This window comes from Euphorbia lathyris, chromosome 8 (genome assembly GCF_963576675.1).
Source record: "Euphorbia lathyris chromosome 8, ddEupLath1.1, whole genome shotgun sequence".
NCBI lineage: Eukaryota > Viridiplantae > Streptophyta > Magnoliopsida > Malpighiales > Euphorbiaceae > Euphorbia > Euphorbia lathyris.
The window spans coordinates 23,930,259-23,948,372 of NC_088917.1; the positions used below are offsets into that span (position 1 = coordinate 23,930,259).

Sequence of the window (18,114 nt, forward strand, 5' to 3'; positions counted from 1 at the left end):
CCCAAAACGAAAAAATGGTGAAGGCTCGAGTTCTGTTTAAAATCGCAAAAAGCGATTAAGGATCATTTTTTTTCAAAACGAAAAAGCGGTAGAAGCCCGAGTCTCGTTTGGAAGCATTGAGGATCGTTTTCATTCAAAACGAAAAAGCGGTAAAGGCTCATTTTTCATTCGAAAGCGTTGAGAATCGTTTTTTTTTTTTTCAAAAAAACGTTTGCAGATTCGACTGTTTGAAAAAACAAAAGTCGAAAAAACGTTATAGGTTCAGACTTATTCAAAATAGAAAAATCGCAAAAACGGAGTCTTGTCGCAAAAAAGAAAAAAACGCACAGTCAATTATCTAAGTTACAGATTGGTTAAACGTTTTTCTCCTATTCCTTTAACCGATATAACATAATTTTGCATTCCACAGATATAAAACTTCGGAATCGAGGAAGAAGCTAACCTGAAAATAGAGTTTTTTTCCGAAGCTAAAGGAGTCCAAGACTAAGCACAGAGGAGAGAAAATCGGTGCACTTGAGGTAAAAAAGAAATCATATGCTAACATCCTTAAATATTAGGGATGTCTTATGAAATCCTAAACGGAATAGGATTCTTATATTTATTATTATTATTTATCCTAATCCTAAACAGAATAGGATTCTTATATTTATTATTATTATTATTTATCCTAATCCTAAACAAAATAGGATTCTTATATTTATTACTATGTATCCTAATCCAAAACAGAATGGGATTTTACTTCCTACTAATACTTTAGATTAGCCTATAGAATCGCAGATGGAGAGGATTCTGATGTTAGTTATAATTCTAATTTATCTCACAAGATTGGTAATCCTAACAGGGAGATTCGTGCTGCCACTTTTTAAATCATTTATCGAGCGGTTATGGATATTTATCTTTCTCACTCTTATTTTGGAAAATAATCCGAAAATAACAGTGGGGAGCAATTGATATAACTACTACCCACTGTTGGAGATAATTATTGTTAATTATCTCTTTAGCTATCATCAGATACTAACGGATAACTATTAGGTTTGTTTAGAGTTATCTAATAACTAGTGTTTATTTTATCTATATTACGTATTGACAATTCTAGTTAAACTCTAACTCATGTAATCTACTATATATACAAGGCTATATGATCAGTCCTGATTGAGGGAAATTATTCATTAAACAATATATCTCTATTGTATATTCAACACCCATGTACTCCATTATCGTCCTAGATAATTGTACCCATGTTCAGCACGATCTTTTACCGATAGCTCACATGTAACTTCCTCCTTTATTCCTATAAATAGGTTGAAAGCTGAAGAGGAAGGGGTTGGCTTTGAGAGAGAGAAAATGATACTATATTTTATGGTATCTAACTTAAGCATCAGAGCGTTTGTGGGAAGACCGCTTCCCACACTGTAACAGGTTTAATCCTCAAGGAAGATCAACCTTCGTCAGGGACGTTCAACCTTCATCCAGACGTTCAACCTTCATCCGGGGACGTTCAACCTTCGTCCACAGACGCTCAACCTTCATCCAGGAGGTTCGATCCTCAAGGAACATCGGCTGTCATCATCCTGATTGGAAGGACCGCCTTCCTTCAGAAGTTCAACGATTGATCTCCCATCTTACAAATTAATTGTTTAGTTCACGCTACAACAGTATCCACTCCTCGTTATGTCTTGTTGCGAGACTGACAGTAACTCGCTCTCAAGTTGTTGGAGCTTGATATTGTTTGTTCTTGCAAATAATCCAGTAAGAGTGTCTCATGCTTCTTTAGGGGGTTTTGTATCCTTGATACACTGCACCAAAGCATCCCCCCACCGAGATTGATAAAGCATACATTGCTTAACCACACTTAACCTTTCACTTTTTAAGGTCATTTTGTTTTATCGAAGGTGTTGTGTCATTGTCTCCAACAATCTTCATAAGTCTTGACCGAACAGATAAAACTTGATACAAGTACTCCAAGTACTGTAATCATTATCATTAAATTTTTCAAAAGTGCTTACTGATGTAGACATGTGAGTTATGATGACTTGATTATCTCTTTAAATCAATTACGTAAGCTTGATCCCACACAAATAATTTTCACAATTTCGGACTGCGCACTACCAATACCTCATACCACCACGATTTCGGATCGTAAACTTCAAAAACACTCGATGTTATAAAACTCCTAGAATGGTGGTAGTTATAAAAAAATCTAATTTTAGAATTTTTTTTCCTTATTTTCTAGCTATAAAATAAACTTTTTCCGATTCTCGACTTTTCTAAGGTAAATAATTTATTAGTCCTCTCCTTTTTATCTAACACATTGTTTAGTCCCCCTGTTTTGAAGAACACATTATAAGGTCCTTATCTTTTATCAATATTATCCATTTAGTCCTTTTGTCTAGTTTTTTTAGATTTTTAATCGATTAGATCTTAGCTTTCAAGACAGTCATAGTAAATACAAAATGGTCATGTTACTCTGCTATTTTCTGTCCTTATGTTTATGCCAAATATAACGGTTAAAAATCTAGAAAAAAATAGATAGAAGGACCAACGGGTTAGTATTGACAAAAGATAGTGATCTTATAATGTGTTTTTCAAAATATGAGGACTAAACATTGTGTTAGGTAAAAAGGAGGGGACTAATGAATTATTTACCCACTTTTCTAAGCCGGTAGTATTGATACAGATAAGAGCCAAATTTAACCTAACGTTTCAAACAAAGTGTAGATTTAGTCATAACATGAAATTATGCAAATTTAATCCTAACATTTTCAAGCAAGATCAATTTTAGCCAGCGTCATTAAAATTTTGAAAATAATAGTTTGACATGTATTTAACCGTCACATCGCACTTTCCAAATAGGTTTGTCAATAAATCGAAGTACTTTTGTAAAAATTTTGTTGATTTTTTTATAACTATATTAATATCACACTAAATATTTTAGACAATTTGATAAAAAAAAATTGTGATTAACTTATATGTAACAGATTTAATTTCTAACATTTTAATAGAATTTTTGTAATTTTGTTAATAATACATTAAATATATGCGAAAGCTTTTCTTTCTAATTCTAATAAAATAAAAAATTGGAATGGGGGATCATATTCAATATCGTCAAGAAAGGTTACTTCAATAGAGTAAAGAAAGGAGATCGACTAAGCTTCAGTCTAATTTTCGATAACGTATAGCTAAAATTGATTTTACTTTAAATTTATACTATCACATATCTTAATGTTTAAAATTTACATTACTCTTAAAATGTTAGGATTAATCTTTTATTGTGCGGACAATTTCATGTGACACCACATGTTACAATCTCAATAAATGTATTGTAATCACCGGGTTTTTGCAAGAATTTCCCTTGGTAAAAGGTTGGTCCTTTCCTAGAGAACAACGATGTGTATAAATAAACTAGAATGAAAATTTTGTTGCTTAGTGAAAAGGTTAGCCCTTCCCTAATCATATGGTAATCAGTGCAGATTATCTTGTTTTTTTAGGTAACTTAACTAATAGTAGTATAAATAATCACAGTTAATGGAATCAAATAAAAACAGAAGATAAGATACCACTCATTGAAAAGGAAAACTAATAATTAGATGACTAATAGAAAAATATCCAGATCATTGCCACTAGAAAGCTCTCCAGTTGGATAAAGTATTAATGGTGGGAAAATGGTCCCTCTATTAAATCAATCAAAAAGCAATGATTAGTGACACCACATCATCGTCTAATTAATGTCCCGTAAAAACCAAAATAACAATCATTTTTGATAGCTGAATATAAACATTTTTTAACAAAAATCATTTGAAAATGAAAAGATCAATAACAAGACAAGCATTCTCCATCTCTAATTATCAAAAATTCTACTGTAGTTCGGGACTAGCCGATCCTAGACCACTCAAAAAACGACACATCAACAGTACTGCTGACGTGTTATCTCGTTTTCTCTGCACTTATGGCCTGAAAAAATCCTACAAAACCTCAAAATGAACATAGTTATGGCCTGAAAAAACACCCAAAAATAGAATCCCATGATGATCATGATCAGCACAGCAACTGCTATTTTTCTAGCAGTAGCAGCATCTTTCTCTTTATTCTTTCCAACTCCAAAATCTTATTATCATTCACTCTACATATACACTTCCCTATCCAACAATGCCTCAATATCACACAACCTCTACATGCTAACCCGCCGCCCTCATGTTGCCGGAACAGAAGCCAACGAGGAGGCTGCAGCCTTTGTGCTATCTACTCTTGCTTCCTACAGTATTAAATCTCACATCGTTTCCTATGATGTCTCCCTCACTTATCCTATCTCACGTTCTTTGACTCTAACAACTCTAAAAGAACTGATCAAGTTCGATCTTCGTCAGGAGATTTACAATGGAGATCCTTATGCGGATGTAGCAAATGAAGTTCAACCTACCTTTCATGCATATGCAAAGTCAGGAACTGCAACTGGACCTGTGGTGTATGTGAACTATGGAAGAGTGGAAGACTTCAAGACACTGGAAGACATGGGGGTGAATGTATCAGGAACTGTTGTATTGGCTAGGTATGGGAAGATTTATAGAGGTGATATTGCACATAATGCTTTCGAGGCAGGTGCTATAGGGGCTGTTATTTACACCGATAGGAAAGACTACGGTGGTGGAAGTGGCGGAGAAGGGTGGTTTCCGGCTTCTAAGTGGATGCCGCCAAGTGGGGTTCAAGTAGGGTCTGTTTATGATGGAACGGGTGACCCTACCACCCCTGGATGGGCAAGTGTTGAAGGATGTGAAAGACTTTCGGATGATGAAGTCGAAAAAGGCGGCTACGTTCCTATGATTCCGTCCTTGCCAGTGTCTGCAACTGATGGTGAAACAATCATTGAGTCTATTGGCGGGCAAGTGGCTAGTGAAGACTGGCAAGGAAGCACAGATGGTCCAATTTATAGGGTTGGACCAGGACCAGGAGTACTAAACCTCACTTATAATGTAAGTACATGGTTTCAGTTTCAGAAAATTGGAGAACAAGCAAGCCTGAATGCTGAAGCTAAACAAGCTATATAACTTGACTTGTTTTGGGTGTTTCAGGGAAAGCAGACTATAGCAACAATTCAGAATGTTATTGCTGTAATAGAAGGATCAGAAGAACCTGATCGGTGAGATTTGGAACTGTTGTATCTGTACCCTGCAAGCTAAATGTGCATTTAAGCAAATCAAGTATACATCAGATGCAAGAAAAGAATAAAACATAGATTGGTAATTAACAACTGATAAAACTCTATATTAACAATCTAGTCACACTTCTACCAATGTTGTAGGTTTGTCATTCTCGGTAATCATCGAGATGCATGGACATTCGGAGCTGTTGATCCAAACAGTGGCACTGCTGCACTGCTAGAGGTAGTGGTTGCAACAATAAACTTTTTCCGAGTAACTTCGCAGTAGGAAAAGGAAAATTAAGCACATATGTGATATAAATTTTAAATGCATTCTAGGTTGCTCAAAGAATGGAAAAGCTACAGAAAAAAGGGTGGAAACCTCGACGAACAATAGTTTTCTGCAATTGGGATGCTGAGGAGTATGGCCTGGTCTCTCTCTCTTTCTACTTCCCCTATCTTTCGTTATGTGTGTGTTTGTTGAAGGAAACATAAGCCAGGTTTAATTTGCAGATAGGATCAACTGAGTGGGTAGAAGACAACAGAGAATTGCTAGCTTCAAGAGCTGTAGCTTACTTGAATGTTGACTGTGCAGTATCTGGACCAGGATTTCATGCTTCTGCAACTCCTCAACTTGATGAATTACTCAAACAGGCTACTCAACAGGTATCTCAATAAACGTTCACAAGTTACCATTTTATCAAGTCATCACTGCTCTATCACATTTTGAAAGGTTCAAGACCCAGACAACTCATCACAGACCATCTATGAATCATGGGCTGGTTCCGGCAACTCTCCGGAGGTAAGCATGATAATATGAACTTTTATGCAAACTATTTTGAACACATCATATCATATCATTTTCATACAAACTATTTTGAACACATTATATTATATCATATCATATAAAATATATTTTAAGACTGTTAACTAAATCAATAACTTTCAAGCTCATCGATTTTACTTCATACAGATTGGGAGATTGGGTGGCGCAGGATCAGACTATGCAGCTTTTGTGCAACATATAGGTGTTGCTTCAGCTGATTTCTTCTATGGCGGAGGTAACTAAAAGTTATATCATCAATTATATAAATAAGCTTTTGCGTCTACCATTATAGTAATGACTAAGCATTTGAAAAGGGAAGAATGGCCTTTGACATCTCATGCTTGACTAATGATAATGATCAACTGCAGCATACCCAGTATACCACTCTATGTACGACGATTTCGTCTGGATGAAGAATTTCGGAGACCCCATGTTTCAAAGACATATTGCAGGTTTAAAATTGATTTGGCTCTTCCAATCAAATTCACATTAATCAAGTTTTCTATATATTTCTCGTTTTTCTTAACCATGTTCTTGTTTTTGAAGAACAGCTGCTAGTGTTTGGGGTTTGGTAGCTCTTCGGTTAGCTGATGAAGAAATATTGCCTTTTAACTATCTATCCTATGCATATGAGCTCCAGGTATGTCTGTTGAATGGTAAACAGCAACACATATTGTGTACAGATTACTAAGTGCATCTGGTTATGAAATTTGATTCAAAACCAAACTAATTATAACAGAAATGTGCAAAGAATTTGGAAGATGGGATATCAGATAAGGGAATAAATTTTGAACCACTATTCAAGTCCATCGAGGAGCTAACAAAAGCAGCTACCAAAATACAAAATGAAGTAAGGGTATGCTAAACAGTCTCCATCTCGAGATTTGAATAAAAAATGTTCAGAAATGACTCAACTCTAAGACGCATAATTCTGCAGGCAATAAGAAAAAACAGAGGCTGGGGCTGGGCATCAATGTGGAAGAAAGACCAAGTAAGAGTGAGAGAACTCAATGACAGACTAATGATGGCAGAACGAGCATTCACAGACCAAGATGGGCTCTCTGGGAGGCCATGGTATAAGCATTTGGTATGATAACTCCTGAATTCCTAATTAGTTATTTTCCATTAGCCCCTAAAACTTTGAAGATGTCCCATTAGCCTCTGAATTTGCTTAAAGTGACATGATTAATCTCCTAAATCCTACGTGGCAGAGCAAAGTGGAAATTTAGACAAGTTGAAGCGTGTAGCACTTAAAGCAAGTTCAAGAGGCCAATATGTCACTCAAAACAAGTTCAAGGAGCTAATAGGTGGGGCCGATTGATCACTTTAAGCAAGTTTAGGAAATCAATATATCATTTTAAGTAAGTTCAGGGACCAATAAATCACTTTAAATAAGTACAAGGGGCAATCAGATTATTTGGCCAAGTACAGATAGCTCCTGATGGATTAAGCCTTGTATGTAGTTGAGTCGCCTGCCAAATTTGTAAGGAAGATCGAAATTCACCAATTTTTATGTGCTGCAGATATATGCACCCTCAAAGCATAATGACTATGGATCCAATTCCTTTCCTGGAATAGATGATGCAACTGAAACAGCAAAGAGTCTCAACACCTCAGAGTCATGGCACTATGTACAGCACGAAGTTTGGAGAGTCTCTAGAGCTGTGAGGCATGTCTCACGAGTTCTCAATGGTGAACTAACATGAATACATACAACTCAATCATCTCATATGTAGTTCATACACACGTCATTCAAAATATGAGAATTAAAAGAGAAACATTGGAAATACTTTATAGATTCCACTTCAAGCTACCTAGCGAAATTTCTTTTCAGATCAGCGATCATGTCCACTTCAATTCACGCAAAAAGGCTCTAGTGTGGTCTAGAATTGGATCCAACAACGGAATCCCTATCAACTATGAATCTAAAACTTTATCATCTCGCTAATAATCATCAATAAAAAGACCCTTGGCTTCTTATCCATGAAGTCTATCAAAAGTACTACAACCTCTGAAGAGGGATAGTACATAGCAGAGCAGAGAGGGTTTTCATGGGATAGGAAATGAAATTATTTGCCCCACATGAATCAAGGGTTGTCTGGTAAAACTTAGGCCGAATCCAAAGCAAGACTCGTGACTTGTGATCCAACCAATGAGCATAACCCCTCTCATATACAAATTTCCAAATAACCAAAGTATTTGTGCACTACGAAGCATATCTTCATAAGAAGAGTTATTTTCTTCAATTTTACCATCCATGAGACGTACAAGAGCCTGCGCTATGAGAATGTCCTACAAGCCTACCCTTCCCAAACGGCTCCAATGGCCAATAATGCCTCAAAAAGCCCACCCTTCCCAAATGGCTCAGTGGCCAATAATACCTCAAAAGAACAACATAGAGACAGCAAATTACGAAGCACAACCTGGAGACTGCATGTAGTGTATACAATATTCAAAGGGAGGAATAAGTTTAAGATATTGAAACACTTCTCATTCACTAAATAAATCTGAAAGTTTATAACTTATAAATCTATGTACAAATCCCAATGGGGCTCTTTTTTCAGAAGAAATGGGTGTTAGTATTAGGTTAGTTGACTCTAAAATTCAGTATCTGATATATACACAATGACTAACAATTACAATCTATGTACAACGTAGGCTTACATTATTTACTTCCAAACCTTGATAGCCCCATCTCTACTGCTTGAAATCAATAGTCTCTGGTTCAATTTGACAGAAGCCAAAGAGAGGATTGAATCTCGGTGACAGCCAGCAGAATCAGTAGCAGCTGCTGCAATAACTGCCTTTGCTGTTAGCTTGGTAGGAACATGCCGTCTTTTTGTCTCCTATTGATGAAAAATAAAAAGTAATTTTAGCATTACACACCTAACATGATGACAAATATGAAGAAATCTATGTGTCGCGTATGTAAAACTTCAGGATGTTGTCAGTCAACATCATTTGCATCAATGATGTAATTGTTTGAAATATGAATATCCAGAAACTAGACGCGCAAAAAAACGATCTACTCCCTTAATCCCAAAAGTATGAGCACAAATATGATTTCACACAGAACAAGAAAACATTGAATATTATTGGTATGAAGCACCGATACGGGTATGTGTGCGGGTACCGCAAACAGCATTTTTAAAAATAATATGAGATACGGGTACCGCGGGGATACGCCAAATTATATTTATATATATATATATACATAAATATATAAAACCACAAATCACATTCATAAGTCATTACAAACCACAAATAACATTCATAATAACTAAAAAGTCATTAATTCATCAAAAAGAAACATTTAATACTTCAAACTATTTAAACTACCAAGTCTAAAGACTATTCTAAGACATTTTCCTGATCTTCATCTACAAACATTTAATATTGATTAGCTTTTAGTTTTTTATTTATTTTTTTGCAAATAAAGGGTGAGTGCAGGCTGGTTTAGTTAATTATTTATATTAGGGATTTATATTTAATTTTGTTATATATTAACCCCTCTTTTTGTAAAGTTATTTATAAAAAAACCCTATATTTTAACTAATTAACTCTGAAACGTATCCCAGAAGTATCCCCACGTATCCCCACGTATCCCCATAATTAAAATAAAAAAGGGCATACTTGTTTTGCCGTATCCCCGGAGTATTCAATAGGCGTACGTCAACCTCTTAGAAGTATCGGTGCTCCATATGTTCCTAATATACCCTCAACTAATGAAGGTGATTTAGTCAATAGAGTATTTAATTTATTCTAAAATTATTAATTTCAACCATAAACAAACATGGATATAGTAGGAAATTAGTAGTTATTTGTAGTTAAAAGAGAAATTGCGCCTCGTCAAAAAGGTGAATTTGTGCCTATACTCGTAGGACAGGGAGTAATAAGAAAGTAGCCTTAACAGTCAACTCCTAAACAAAGAATGAAGCTTGAAGTTCAAAGAATTAATAATTCAAATGAATCTAGAAAAATTTGAAATACCTGCACAACTTGCACTCCAAAACTTGATTTTATTTCATATGAATCATCATTCCCAACCCCGTTCAAAGTCGGCCCACAAATAGAGTAACTTCGTTCCGGGCTACAACAACAAATGACCACTGTCAATTAGCAAATACAGGATAAACAATAGATAATGAAAAAGAAGGAACTCAAGCCCCAACCTGGAATGGTCCCATCGACGTATCCTCAAGTCAGTACCACCAGTCAACAGATCACCCCCAGGTAGGGGAAGCAATGAACGGATACCAGGAAGACGAGGAGGAGAATCCTTCAGCTCATCAACTCTATACTTTGAATTCACATTCCGTCTCATATCTGGTTTAAAAGTTCCCTTGCTGGATGGCCTGCCCAAGGCCCACGGCATATCAGACATTTCAGCATCATTTTCATAATTTGGCAGCCTCAGTACCTGGAAGGAAAAGTTAAATTGAGTTATGCAAAAATATCTGCTTAAACAAAGATAAACAAAATCAAAACAATAGAAAATAGAGAACAGAAAGTCTTTCGTTCATTATAGATATACCATAAAACAAACAATATATCCTTTTATCTCTCAATACAATAAACTAATAAGATACTATGTTTGCTTAGTTAAGAAACAATTAATCAAGAAAGAGACAGAGAAGATGAGATTGCAAATTAAGGAATAAGCTGTCACAATTTATTGACTTATCAAAATTAACTGCAAAAACAGAAAAGGTTTTGAGACTTGATCATGTGAGATTGAAACAAATCCAACCCAAACCAACCATGTGACTTTAATTTTAAGCATTGAAATTTAATTATCTTTGCTGCTGAATTTGTAACACATGCAGTATTATATAAAAGCAAAATTATGTATATACCTGGTGACAGCTCCCATTCTCAGCATTCCACAAAGAAACTTCATTGCAGCCTGCAGCAACATAGACTAGGGGTCGAGCGGTACTACATACCGCACTACTAGCAGGTGGAACAAAAAGGCACATCTTCTCTATAGGGCATACAAGAGAGTACTGCCATGAATGCACTGGAATAAGGAACCTTAGATCCCAAATTGTAAGCACACCCCTAGAAGACCCTGAAACAAACCAATTGCCACATGGACCTGTCACCAGTGAGGACACATAGCCTTCCTCTGGAGGAGCATTTAATGTCCAAGCATTTGCATTTGCTCTAATATCCCAGAGATGGATTCCACAATTCTGAGTACTGTACATAACAATCTGGCTAGCATTGTTATCAGTTGTATAGTTCAAAAGGCTAAGAATTGCACCTTCCTTGATATCCTTCTTTTTTATATCAGCAATACCTGAATACTTCTCAACGACATTGCCAAGGCCCCTGGATATGTGATCAACAGAAAATACATGCATCAGACCATCGCATGCTCCAACAACAACTTGAGGAGAGTTACGGAGCATCACAGTGCAAAGTGCTCGGCTTCCTTCCAGGTGATATGTTAGCCTTGATCTAAAAGAGATATCCTTTTCCAATTTTCTTGAATCCCAGACCTTCACAGTTGAATCATCAGATGCACTCACAAAAAGGCTATGATCATTTGAAACTGCAATGTCATTGACAGCAGAACGGTGCTCCTGCAAATGTGCAACCAAGACTCCACGAGGCGTCCACCCTGAATCGGGAATCGATGCAGACCGAGCAAAGGATGCCAATCCCGTTAGATCAGTCGGAGCAGAAGCATCTTCCACAGTAAAAGAACCTCCCTTTGCTCCACCAGATAATCCCATCTCTTGAAATTTATGATGAACATAAGCTGTTTGCTCATTGTCCCTGCTTTCAGGTTCATGCACTACTCTGTGAAACTGTTTAGAACCATTACTGATGCTGAATGAACCTGAAACCAACTTAGGTGCAGGAACAGAACTGGCCAAGCTAAATGATTTATTTAACGGATCCATCCAAGGCATGAAGGATGAGCCAATACCAAGGGAATTCATTCTCAATGATGAATCAGAAGCCGTGGGAGGAATTTTTACTGCTCGCCTGTCCATACTAAATGAGTACAAAGGTATGCCTTCTGATGACTTATCATGCATGAAGCTATTCGCACCACCCACTTGTGGGGACATGTAGCCTGAGAATTGCAACTTTTCTGAGCCTAGGGGATCGCGAATGTCAACCATACTAGAAAAGTTGCTTATAAATCCCATAGCTCTTAACTTTGCCTCGCCATCCTCTGGCTGCTGCGAAGCATCAACTTCATGTTTTCGAGTTTCAGGACCTGATTTCTTGTCAGACCAACTCTTTATTGATTTTAATTCTCCATCCTCTCTTTCAAAACTAGCTTCCCATTGTTTGGACTGTGCTGATGAATTGTACCATATCCTTCTCTGTCTTTCCAACATGTCTGAACTTCTAGCATTTTCTAGAACTTGATAAAATAACTGCCTCGAGACAGGAGATTTCAAACACAAGAATAAAGACTTTTCAGAAGCCAGGGAAGCTGGTTGTCTGCGAAGGAAAGGGCGTATCAGTGGTGCAAGGAAAACATAGGAATCCACTGCACCTAAGCTCTCACTGCTTGCTGCAATGAAAGCAACGGCCGACCTTCTAACCCATTGACTTGGATAGCACACAAGTGGAAAGGCATGTTCAATCATTTCAAGCAGGACTCGTTTCCTTAAAAAGCCACGTTTACAAAGGATTGCCAAACAGTCCAATGCATTAACAATGGCAGCCTCCGTTTGATCACTCAAAGCCTGCTCAATGTAAGGAAGAAGATACTCCTCCACACTTCTTTGGCCCACAAAGAAGCAGACATATACAATCTTGCCATAGAATAATGCCCTTAGCTGTTCATCACGATCATTGAGAAAAGCAGGAAGGATCGGCAACAGAAAATCATTACTCTGTCTCTGACCAAAGAAGTAGCATAGGTTTCCAATGTCTTGAAGGAGCGCTCTCCTGATATTAGGAGTTTGTTTTGGGCCCATAACAAGTTCTTGAACAACCTCAGCAATAGATTTCCTCAAGTGTGCAAGCTGTGAATTATTTTTTGCTGTCTGCAGCCGTCCAGAAGTCTCACAGGCTTCAAGAACACCAGCTTCAGGCAAGCTTATTGAGTGAATCAAGAAACCATAAGCAGTTAATGCCAACTTTGCTATATTGCTAGCATAGCATATTCTCACACTCTCTTCTGGATCATCAGGAAGCATAGAAAGCATCGGAAGTATATATTCAGGGAAAATCTTTGCATCACTTGGAGGAAAATCTCGAACTAAAGGCAATATGTCACACAAAGTCTCTAGAGCAGCAGAACGCACTATTGCTGCAGGGTCCGAAAGCATTGCAATAACATATGGTAGTACACGTTGTAATCGATCTTCATCATCAATATATAGTGAAGATGATTTTAGCAAAAATATAGCCCCCCTCCTCAAATGAGGCAACTTGACACTTCGTATGCAGGAACATACAAGAGATGCAATCAAGACCATACCTTCACACTTCATACTATCTTCAGGTAATGGCAAGAAAGGTATCCCAAAGGTGTCTGATTGACTATCATATTCGGACATCAAGGAATTCAAATCATCCAGGGTGATCTTTTTCATAAAGGGATGGTCATTTTTCCTAAATGCATTGGAGATAGCCTGAAGAAGCTCGCCAGGTGATTGCATGCCAGATGGCTGGATCTCCTGGGAAAATGCAGCACTTGGTGCACTCTCAGGCATCAGCTTCATGCCAGAATAATCATTGCTTTGTTTTACATCCCCAAGAAGGGTGTTGATATCACCAAGAAGTTTGTACTGATCACGGACTAAACCCTCATCTGTCTTTTCCATATTTCTTCTCACGTCCAAGTTTTGATCTTCAGCAATCTCTTCAAGAGGTTTACTGCTCATGTCATGTGTGGATGGGCCCAGTTCAATAAGTGTCTCCTCATTTGTCCTATTGCTCATCATTTGCTTAAGTATTTCATGGAAAACACTCTGGCACATTGCAACCTAAAAGAGCAGCAAAATACATGAAAAAGACTACAGGTTAAGCCAATTATAGGTACCATAAGACATGAATAGCTCACCCTCATATCAGAATGAAGGGGATTCCAGCAGCAGTAGAAATTGTGTAGAAATGGTGAGAAGTAGGCTGGAAACACAACAGCTGCATAGTTCTGTAGGTAGCTTTCAGCAGAAAATCGTGCCTCTGGTTCTAACTGTATCATGTGAAGAATCATCTTTCTGATTCCACAATCTGGAATCTGCATCCACAGGATAGAAAAATTGACAAAAGAACGAGCATGAGCAAGAACCAATACATGAGGAGGACAACATAAGGAAAAGTGAAGGCTGAAGTCTTCAGGACTGGCAGAGAAAAAATAAAGCACCCAAATCATATAAAAACCGAATGCAAATAACTCAAGCCAGCACTCCTTTTTTTTCTTTTAATATTTCTTTGGTTGCTTATAAAAGAATCTCAATTGAGCAAAGATCTAAAAAATAGAGCATATAAATTAAGACAGAAGTGAAAAAAATTGACCAACGCGGAACCTTCTCAAGATGTTGGCTAGGATCATACTGTCCTCTGCGATAGGCAAGAAGCTGGGAGAGTTCAAACAGTTGCTGACCCTCAAGGAAGAGCTCTGCAATTACACACCTATATAACAGCAATATGTATACAATTAACTATCATTTCATATGCAAAAATAGATGATTTAACTGATATTAGAACTTTCTAGACAATGTTAAAAAGATCCCTTGAGTAATAGCTTCTAAATTCTCTTGATTCTACAAGACAGAATTCACCATCATTAAAATTACACACCTCTCACGCAATTGCAAGATTGAACAGATCTGACCTAGGGACCAAGAGTTCAAATCGCCAAAGCAAATTTAACATATAATGGGAAACCACATAACCTACTCTCCCTCGAACCAACATTGTTCAAAGCCTCATGCTATATGATACCCCAGAACAAAACTCCATCATGAAGCATGAAGTTAAGGAGTAGAATCAGCTCAATAAACTCAGGTGAATGAGAGAAATTGCAATTACCCAATATCCCAGCATTCTCAGCAAGGGTAGGTTTCAACCAAAGTCTCAAACACAATTACACTTTACAAGTCAGGCTAGTTGGCAATCATGATTCATTAAACAACAGTAAGTTCTGCTTCAGGTTTCTCATTAAAAACATTAAACTTGAACAAATCAAAATAAACCTGCTTATATTTTTTAAAAGAACACTATTTTATTGAGCTTTGCTCACCATGTCTTTATTGCAGAAACTGAGAAAAAAAGGTGTCAACTCCTCCTTCACACACACAAACAAACACAATATAATTATAGTAACTACAAATGCTCACCCTACAGCAAAGATGTCCATGGAAGGCCTCAATGGTGCATCTTGAGCAACTTGCATCTCACCACCATGCTCATAGAATCTCTGAAAATATTTGAGGATATGTAACTATAGAATACTAGAGAAGCACAAAACTAGAGGAATATAGTATTTAATAAAGCATGTATCTGTCGTTGGACGAACAAGGTAAACCCCGGTCAGGCGACCATTTAAAGAAAATATCGCAAATGGTTCTTGAACGTGCTAAAACTACTAAGGATATATAAGTAGTTTTGACACTTAAAGCCTCAACCAAAAGCACTAGTGTTTCAAAAGCAATCAAAACTCTGAACTGTATATATGGAGACATGTGATTAAGTTTAATGACAGATTTGCAATCTATATAATTCATTCAGCTGCAAGAAGGCATTACTAACTTAAATACAAACTTCTAACTGAAGAATCAATAGACTTTTTCTAATGGATAAATAAAGAACTATAATCAAATTTTGCGACCAGAAGAAATGGAGGGAAAAGGGAAAATTGAGGTGATAAGAACCTACCTCAGGCGCAAGATAACAAAGCCTTCTTCCTCCCGTGTCAAAGAAGAATGAGAAGTCGGAGGGGTCATCATAGGGAATGTAAGTTGGTTTAAAAGATGCAAAGTCAGCAAGATAAAGCCAATTCCAGGAAGTTACCAGCACATTCTCACACTTAATATCACCTACGGTAAGGCACATGAACATGAGTAAAAGACAGCCATTTGAATAACACGCTCAAAGGTAGTATTCTTCCGTAAAACTGCACTCACCATGACAAATACCCTTCTCATGACACTGCTTAACGGCAAGAAGTAACTGTACAGACATCAAAATACAGTGCGTAAGAGATTAAACACCTGAAAAATTAGCATTCAAATAGAACGATGAAGAGGAGATATACTGACAGAAAGAGACCTGAAAAGCCAACCACTTTTTCTCCACAAGACTGAGGAAAGGCCGAGTACTTAATCGATCATGAAGATTATTGAAGAAATATTGCCTCAAAAGATAAGCTGCTTTATCTGTTTCCTGCCAAAACTGGAATTAAAGCAGTATCTTTTCCATCAGAAGTCTATCCTATAATACTCCATATTAGTATAAAAAGAAGAGTCAGATCAAGAAAAAAAAAAACGATCAATAAAAATATCTTAAACTGCTTGGCTCCTAAACACACTACAAGACTACAACTGATCTAACTGAGCCTACTAAAATTTCCCAAAACCAGATATCTGAATCTAAAGCCTGTACTTCACTCAAATTTCGTTTTTTATAACTTCCCAAGACTACTAATCTATATTCAATTGAAGAAATTACTTCCTGCCCAACATCCAAGTCTCAAATTCTCAAAAATTAAGCATGGCAAGTTAAAGTTAAAATTACGGTTTGAAAAACTTCCATAGAAAGCAAAGATTTCCCCAGAGAAGCCGCGGCTACTTCAATCTCAATTAAGAACATTGACATCAAGTAAAGATTATACAAGCGCACTACACTCATCTAAATTGCAAAACATTGGTAATTACGCTTCATTGTCTACTTTTTCCCAGTGGCGAAAACGAAAAAACTGAAAACCCCCAATCTGAAATGAGTAAAAAAGAAAGGAATTAAGACCTGAAAGGGCCAGACGTGAGGATGGTCAAGGGCAAGGAAGGTATCCTTGATGAGCTCAAGGCGTCGTTCGTACTCTCTAAGATTGATAGGATCACCTCGCTTGAAATAGACCTTAACGAGGACCAAACCTTCATCGTGCTTGCAAAGAATAGACTTAAAGAAGCGGCCACGGCCGAGGACCTCCTTGAGGACCAAATTGTAGGAGGAAGGTAAATCGTGGAGGTAGTACTCTGTAGCGGAGACTTGAGTTGTACGAGCGATCTTGTTGCCCATGATTTTGCATTGGTTTCTTCTTCTCTATCTTGTGTTTTTCTTTTAGGGGGAAGATCGCATTGTCTATTGCTTCAACTTCCTGGAACCAGGTGGATAAAATTCCATGGACAGCGCAGTTCTGTGTTTTGGATTCATACGAACAAACTACACTGCCCTGTAACTTGAATTTGCAATTTTCTCTATGTATTTATTTATTTATTTATTTGTGATCCTAGGTTAATCGTTTTGGTTACTTGTGTTATTTGTCTAGTTAAAGAAAAAAAAGGGTAAAGTTGAAATAAAACCACGTGATTTATGGTTTACTTTTTGTCAAAATCAGGATCAGTGGCGGAGCCAGCACCGAATGTTCAGAGGGGCTTTAATGTATGTAAGAAAAAAAATTGGCCGAAAATGTTGTTTATTGTACGAGTTGGACAAAAAAATCAAAATATATCGCCAAATTTATAAATATTAATCTTCAATTCAATTATTAAATCATAGAAAATATGAATTTTTTTTAAACCAACTGATATGCAATTGGTGCAGAATAAGGAATAAAATATCTTTATTTTATAATAATGTTTAAAATTGACCCAACTTGTTAATATTATGGGTAAAATTACTCTTGACTGCTAAAGTTATGGGTAAAATTACACCATTTTAGATGTTAGAGGTAAAATTGCTCCTGACAGTAAACGTTAATGGTATTTTTACATTTTATTCCAAAATATATTAAAAAGAATGATTTATTAAGTTCGATATAATTTAAATTATAATTAACGTAAATAATTTTTTGAATCTTAATTTTTATATAAATTTCTCTATAATTTTTATTTTAGTATTGAAAACTAAATAGTGTATAACTCATTTAAACATCAAAGTAATTGATTTATAAATTATATATATAAGTAGGATAGTGGACACTTTTATATTCAAACAAATTAAAAGTTAAAGATAAAAA

The 18,114-nt window shown here is 36.5% G+C and overlaps 2 protein-coding genes across 5 annotated transcripts; one reads left to right on the forward strand and one right to left on the reverse strand.

Moving 5' to 3' along the window:
* The first annotated feature begins 3,828 nt into the window (after nt 1-3,828).
* On the forward strand, nt 3,829-7,793 carry LOC136201996 (probable glutamate carboxypeptidase LAMP1). 4 transcript variants are annotated; one of them, XR_010674248.1, is made up of 13 exons: nt 3,829-4,967; nt 5,067-5,134; nt 5,297-5,378; nt 5,474-5,566; nt 5,648-5,800; nt 5,868-5,936; nt 6,108-6,195; nt 6,329-6,412; nt 6,512-6,600; nt 6,700-6,816; nt 6,898-7,047; nt 7,172-7,321; nt 7,484-7,615. XR_010674248.1 is itself a non-coding variant. In XM_065992401.1 (12 exons), the coding sequence occupies exons 1-12, from the start codon at nt 4,023-4,025 to the stop codon at nt 7,664-7,666; spliced, it is 2,121 nt and encodes a 706-aa protein (XP_065848473.1). In that variant the 5' UTR covers nt 3,829-4,022; the 3' UTR covers nt 7,667-7,793. The 4 variants fall into 4 exon arrangements, 2 of the variants coding, with proteins under 2 accessions (XP_065848473.1, XP_065848474.1); XR_010674247.1 differs by having other exon boundaries at nt 7,172-7,267; nt 7,484-7,611; XM_065992401.1 differs by lacking the exon at nt 7,172-7,321 and having other exon boundaries at nt 7,484-7,793.
* A 632-nt stretch (nt 7,794-8,425) lies between these two features.
* Nucleotides 8,426-17,340, reverse strand: LOC136201961 (serine/threonine-protein kinase VPS15). Its single transcript, XM_065992360.1, has 11 exons — nt 16,902-17,340; nt 16,209-16,331; nt 16,064-16,109; nt 15,816-15,976; nt 15,278-15,357; nt 14,465-14,570; nt 13,999-14,175; nt 10,817-13,921; nt 10,133-10,380; nt 9,951-10,050; nt 8,426-8,806 (listed from the first exon to the last, which is right to left on the reverse strand). The coding sequence occupies exons 1-11, from the start codon at nt 17,172-17,174 to the stop codon at nt 8,630-8,632; spliced, it is 4,596 nt and encodes a 1,531-aa protein (XP_065848432.1). The 5' UTR covers nt 17,175-17,340; the 3' UTR covers nt 8,426-8,629.
* Nucleotides 17,341-18,114: the final 774 nt, after the last annotated feature.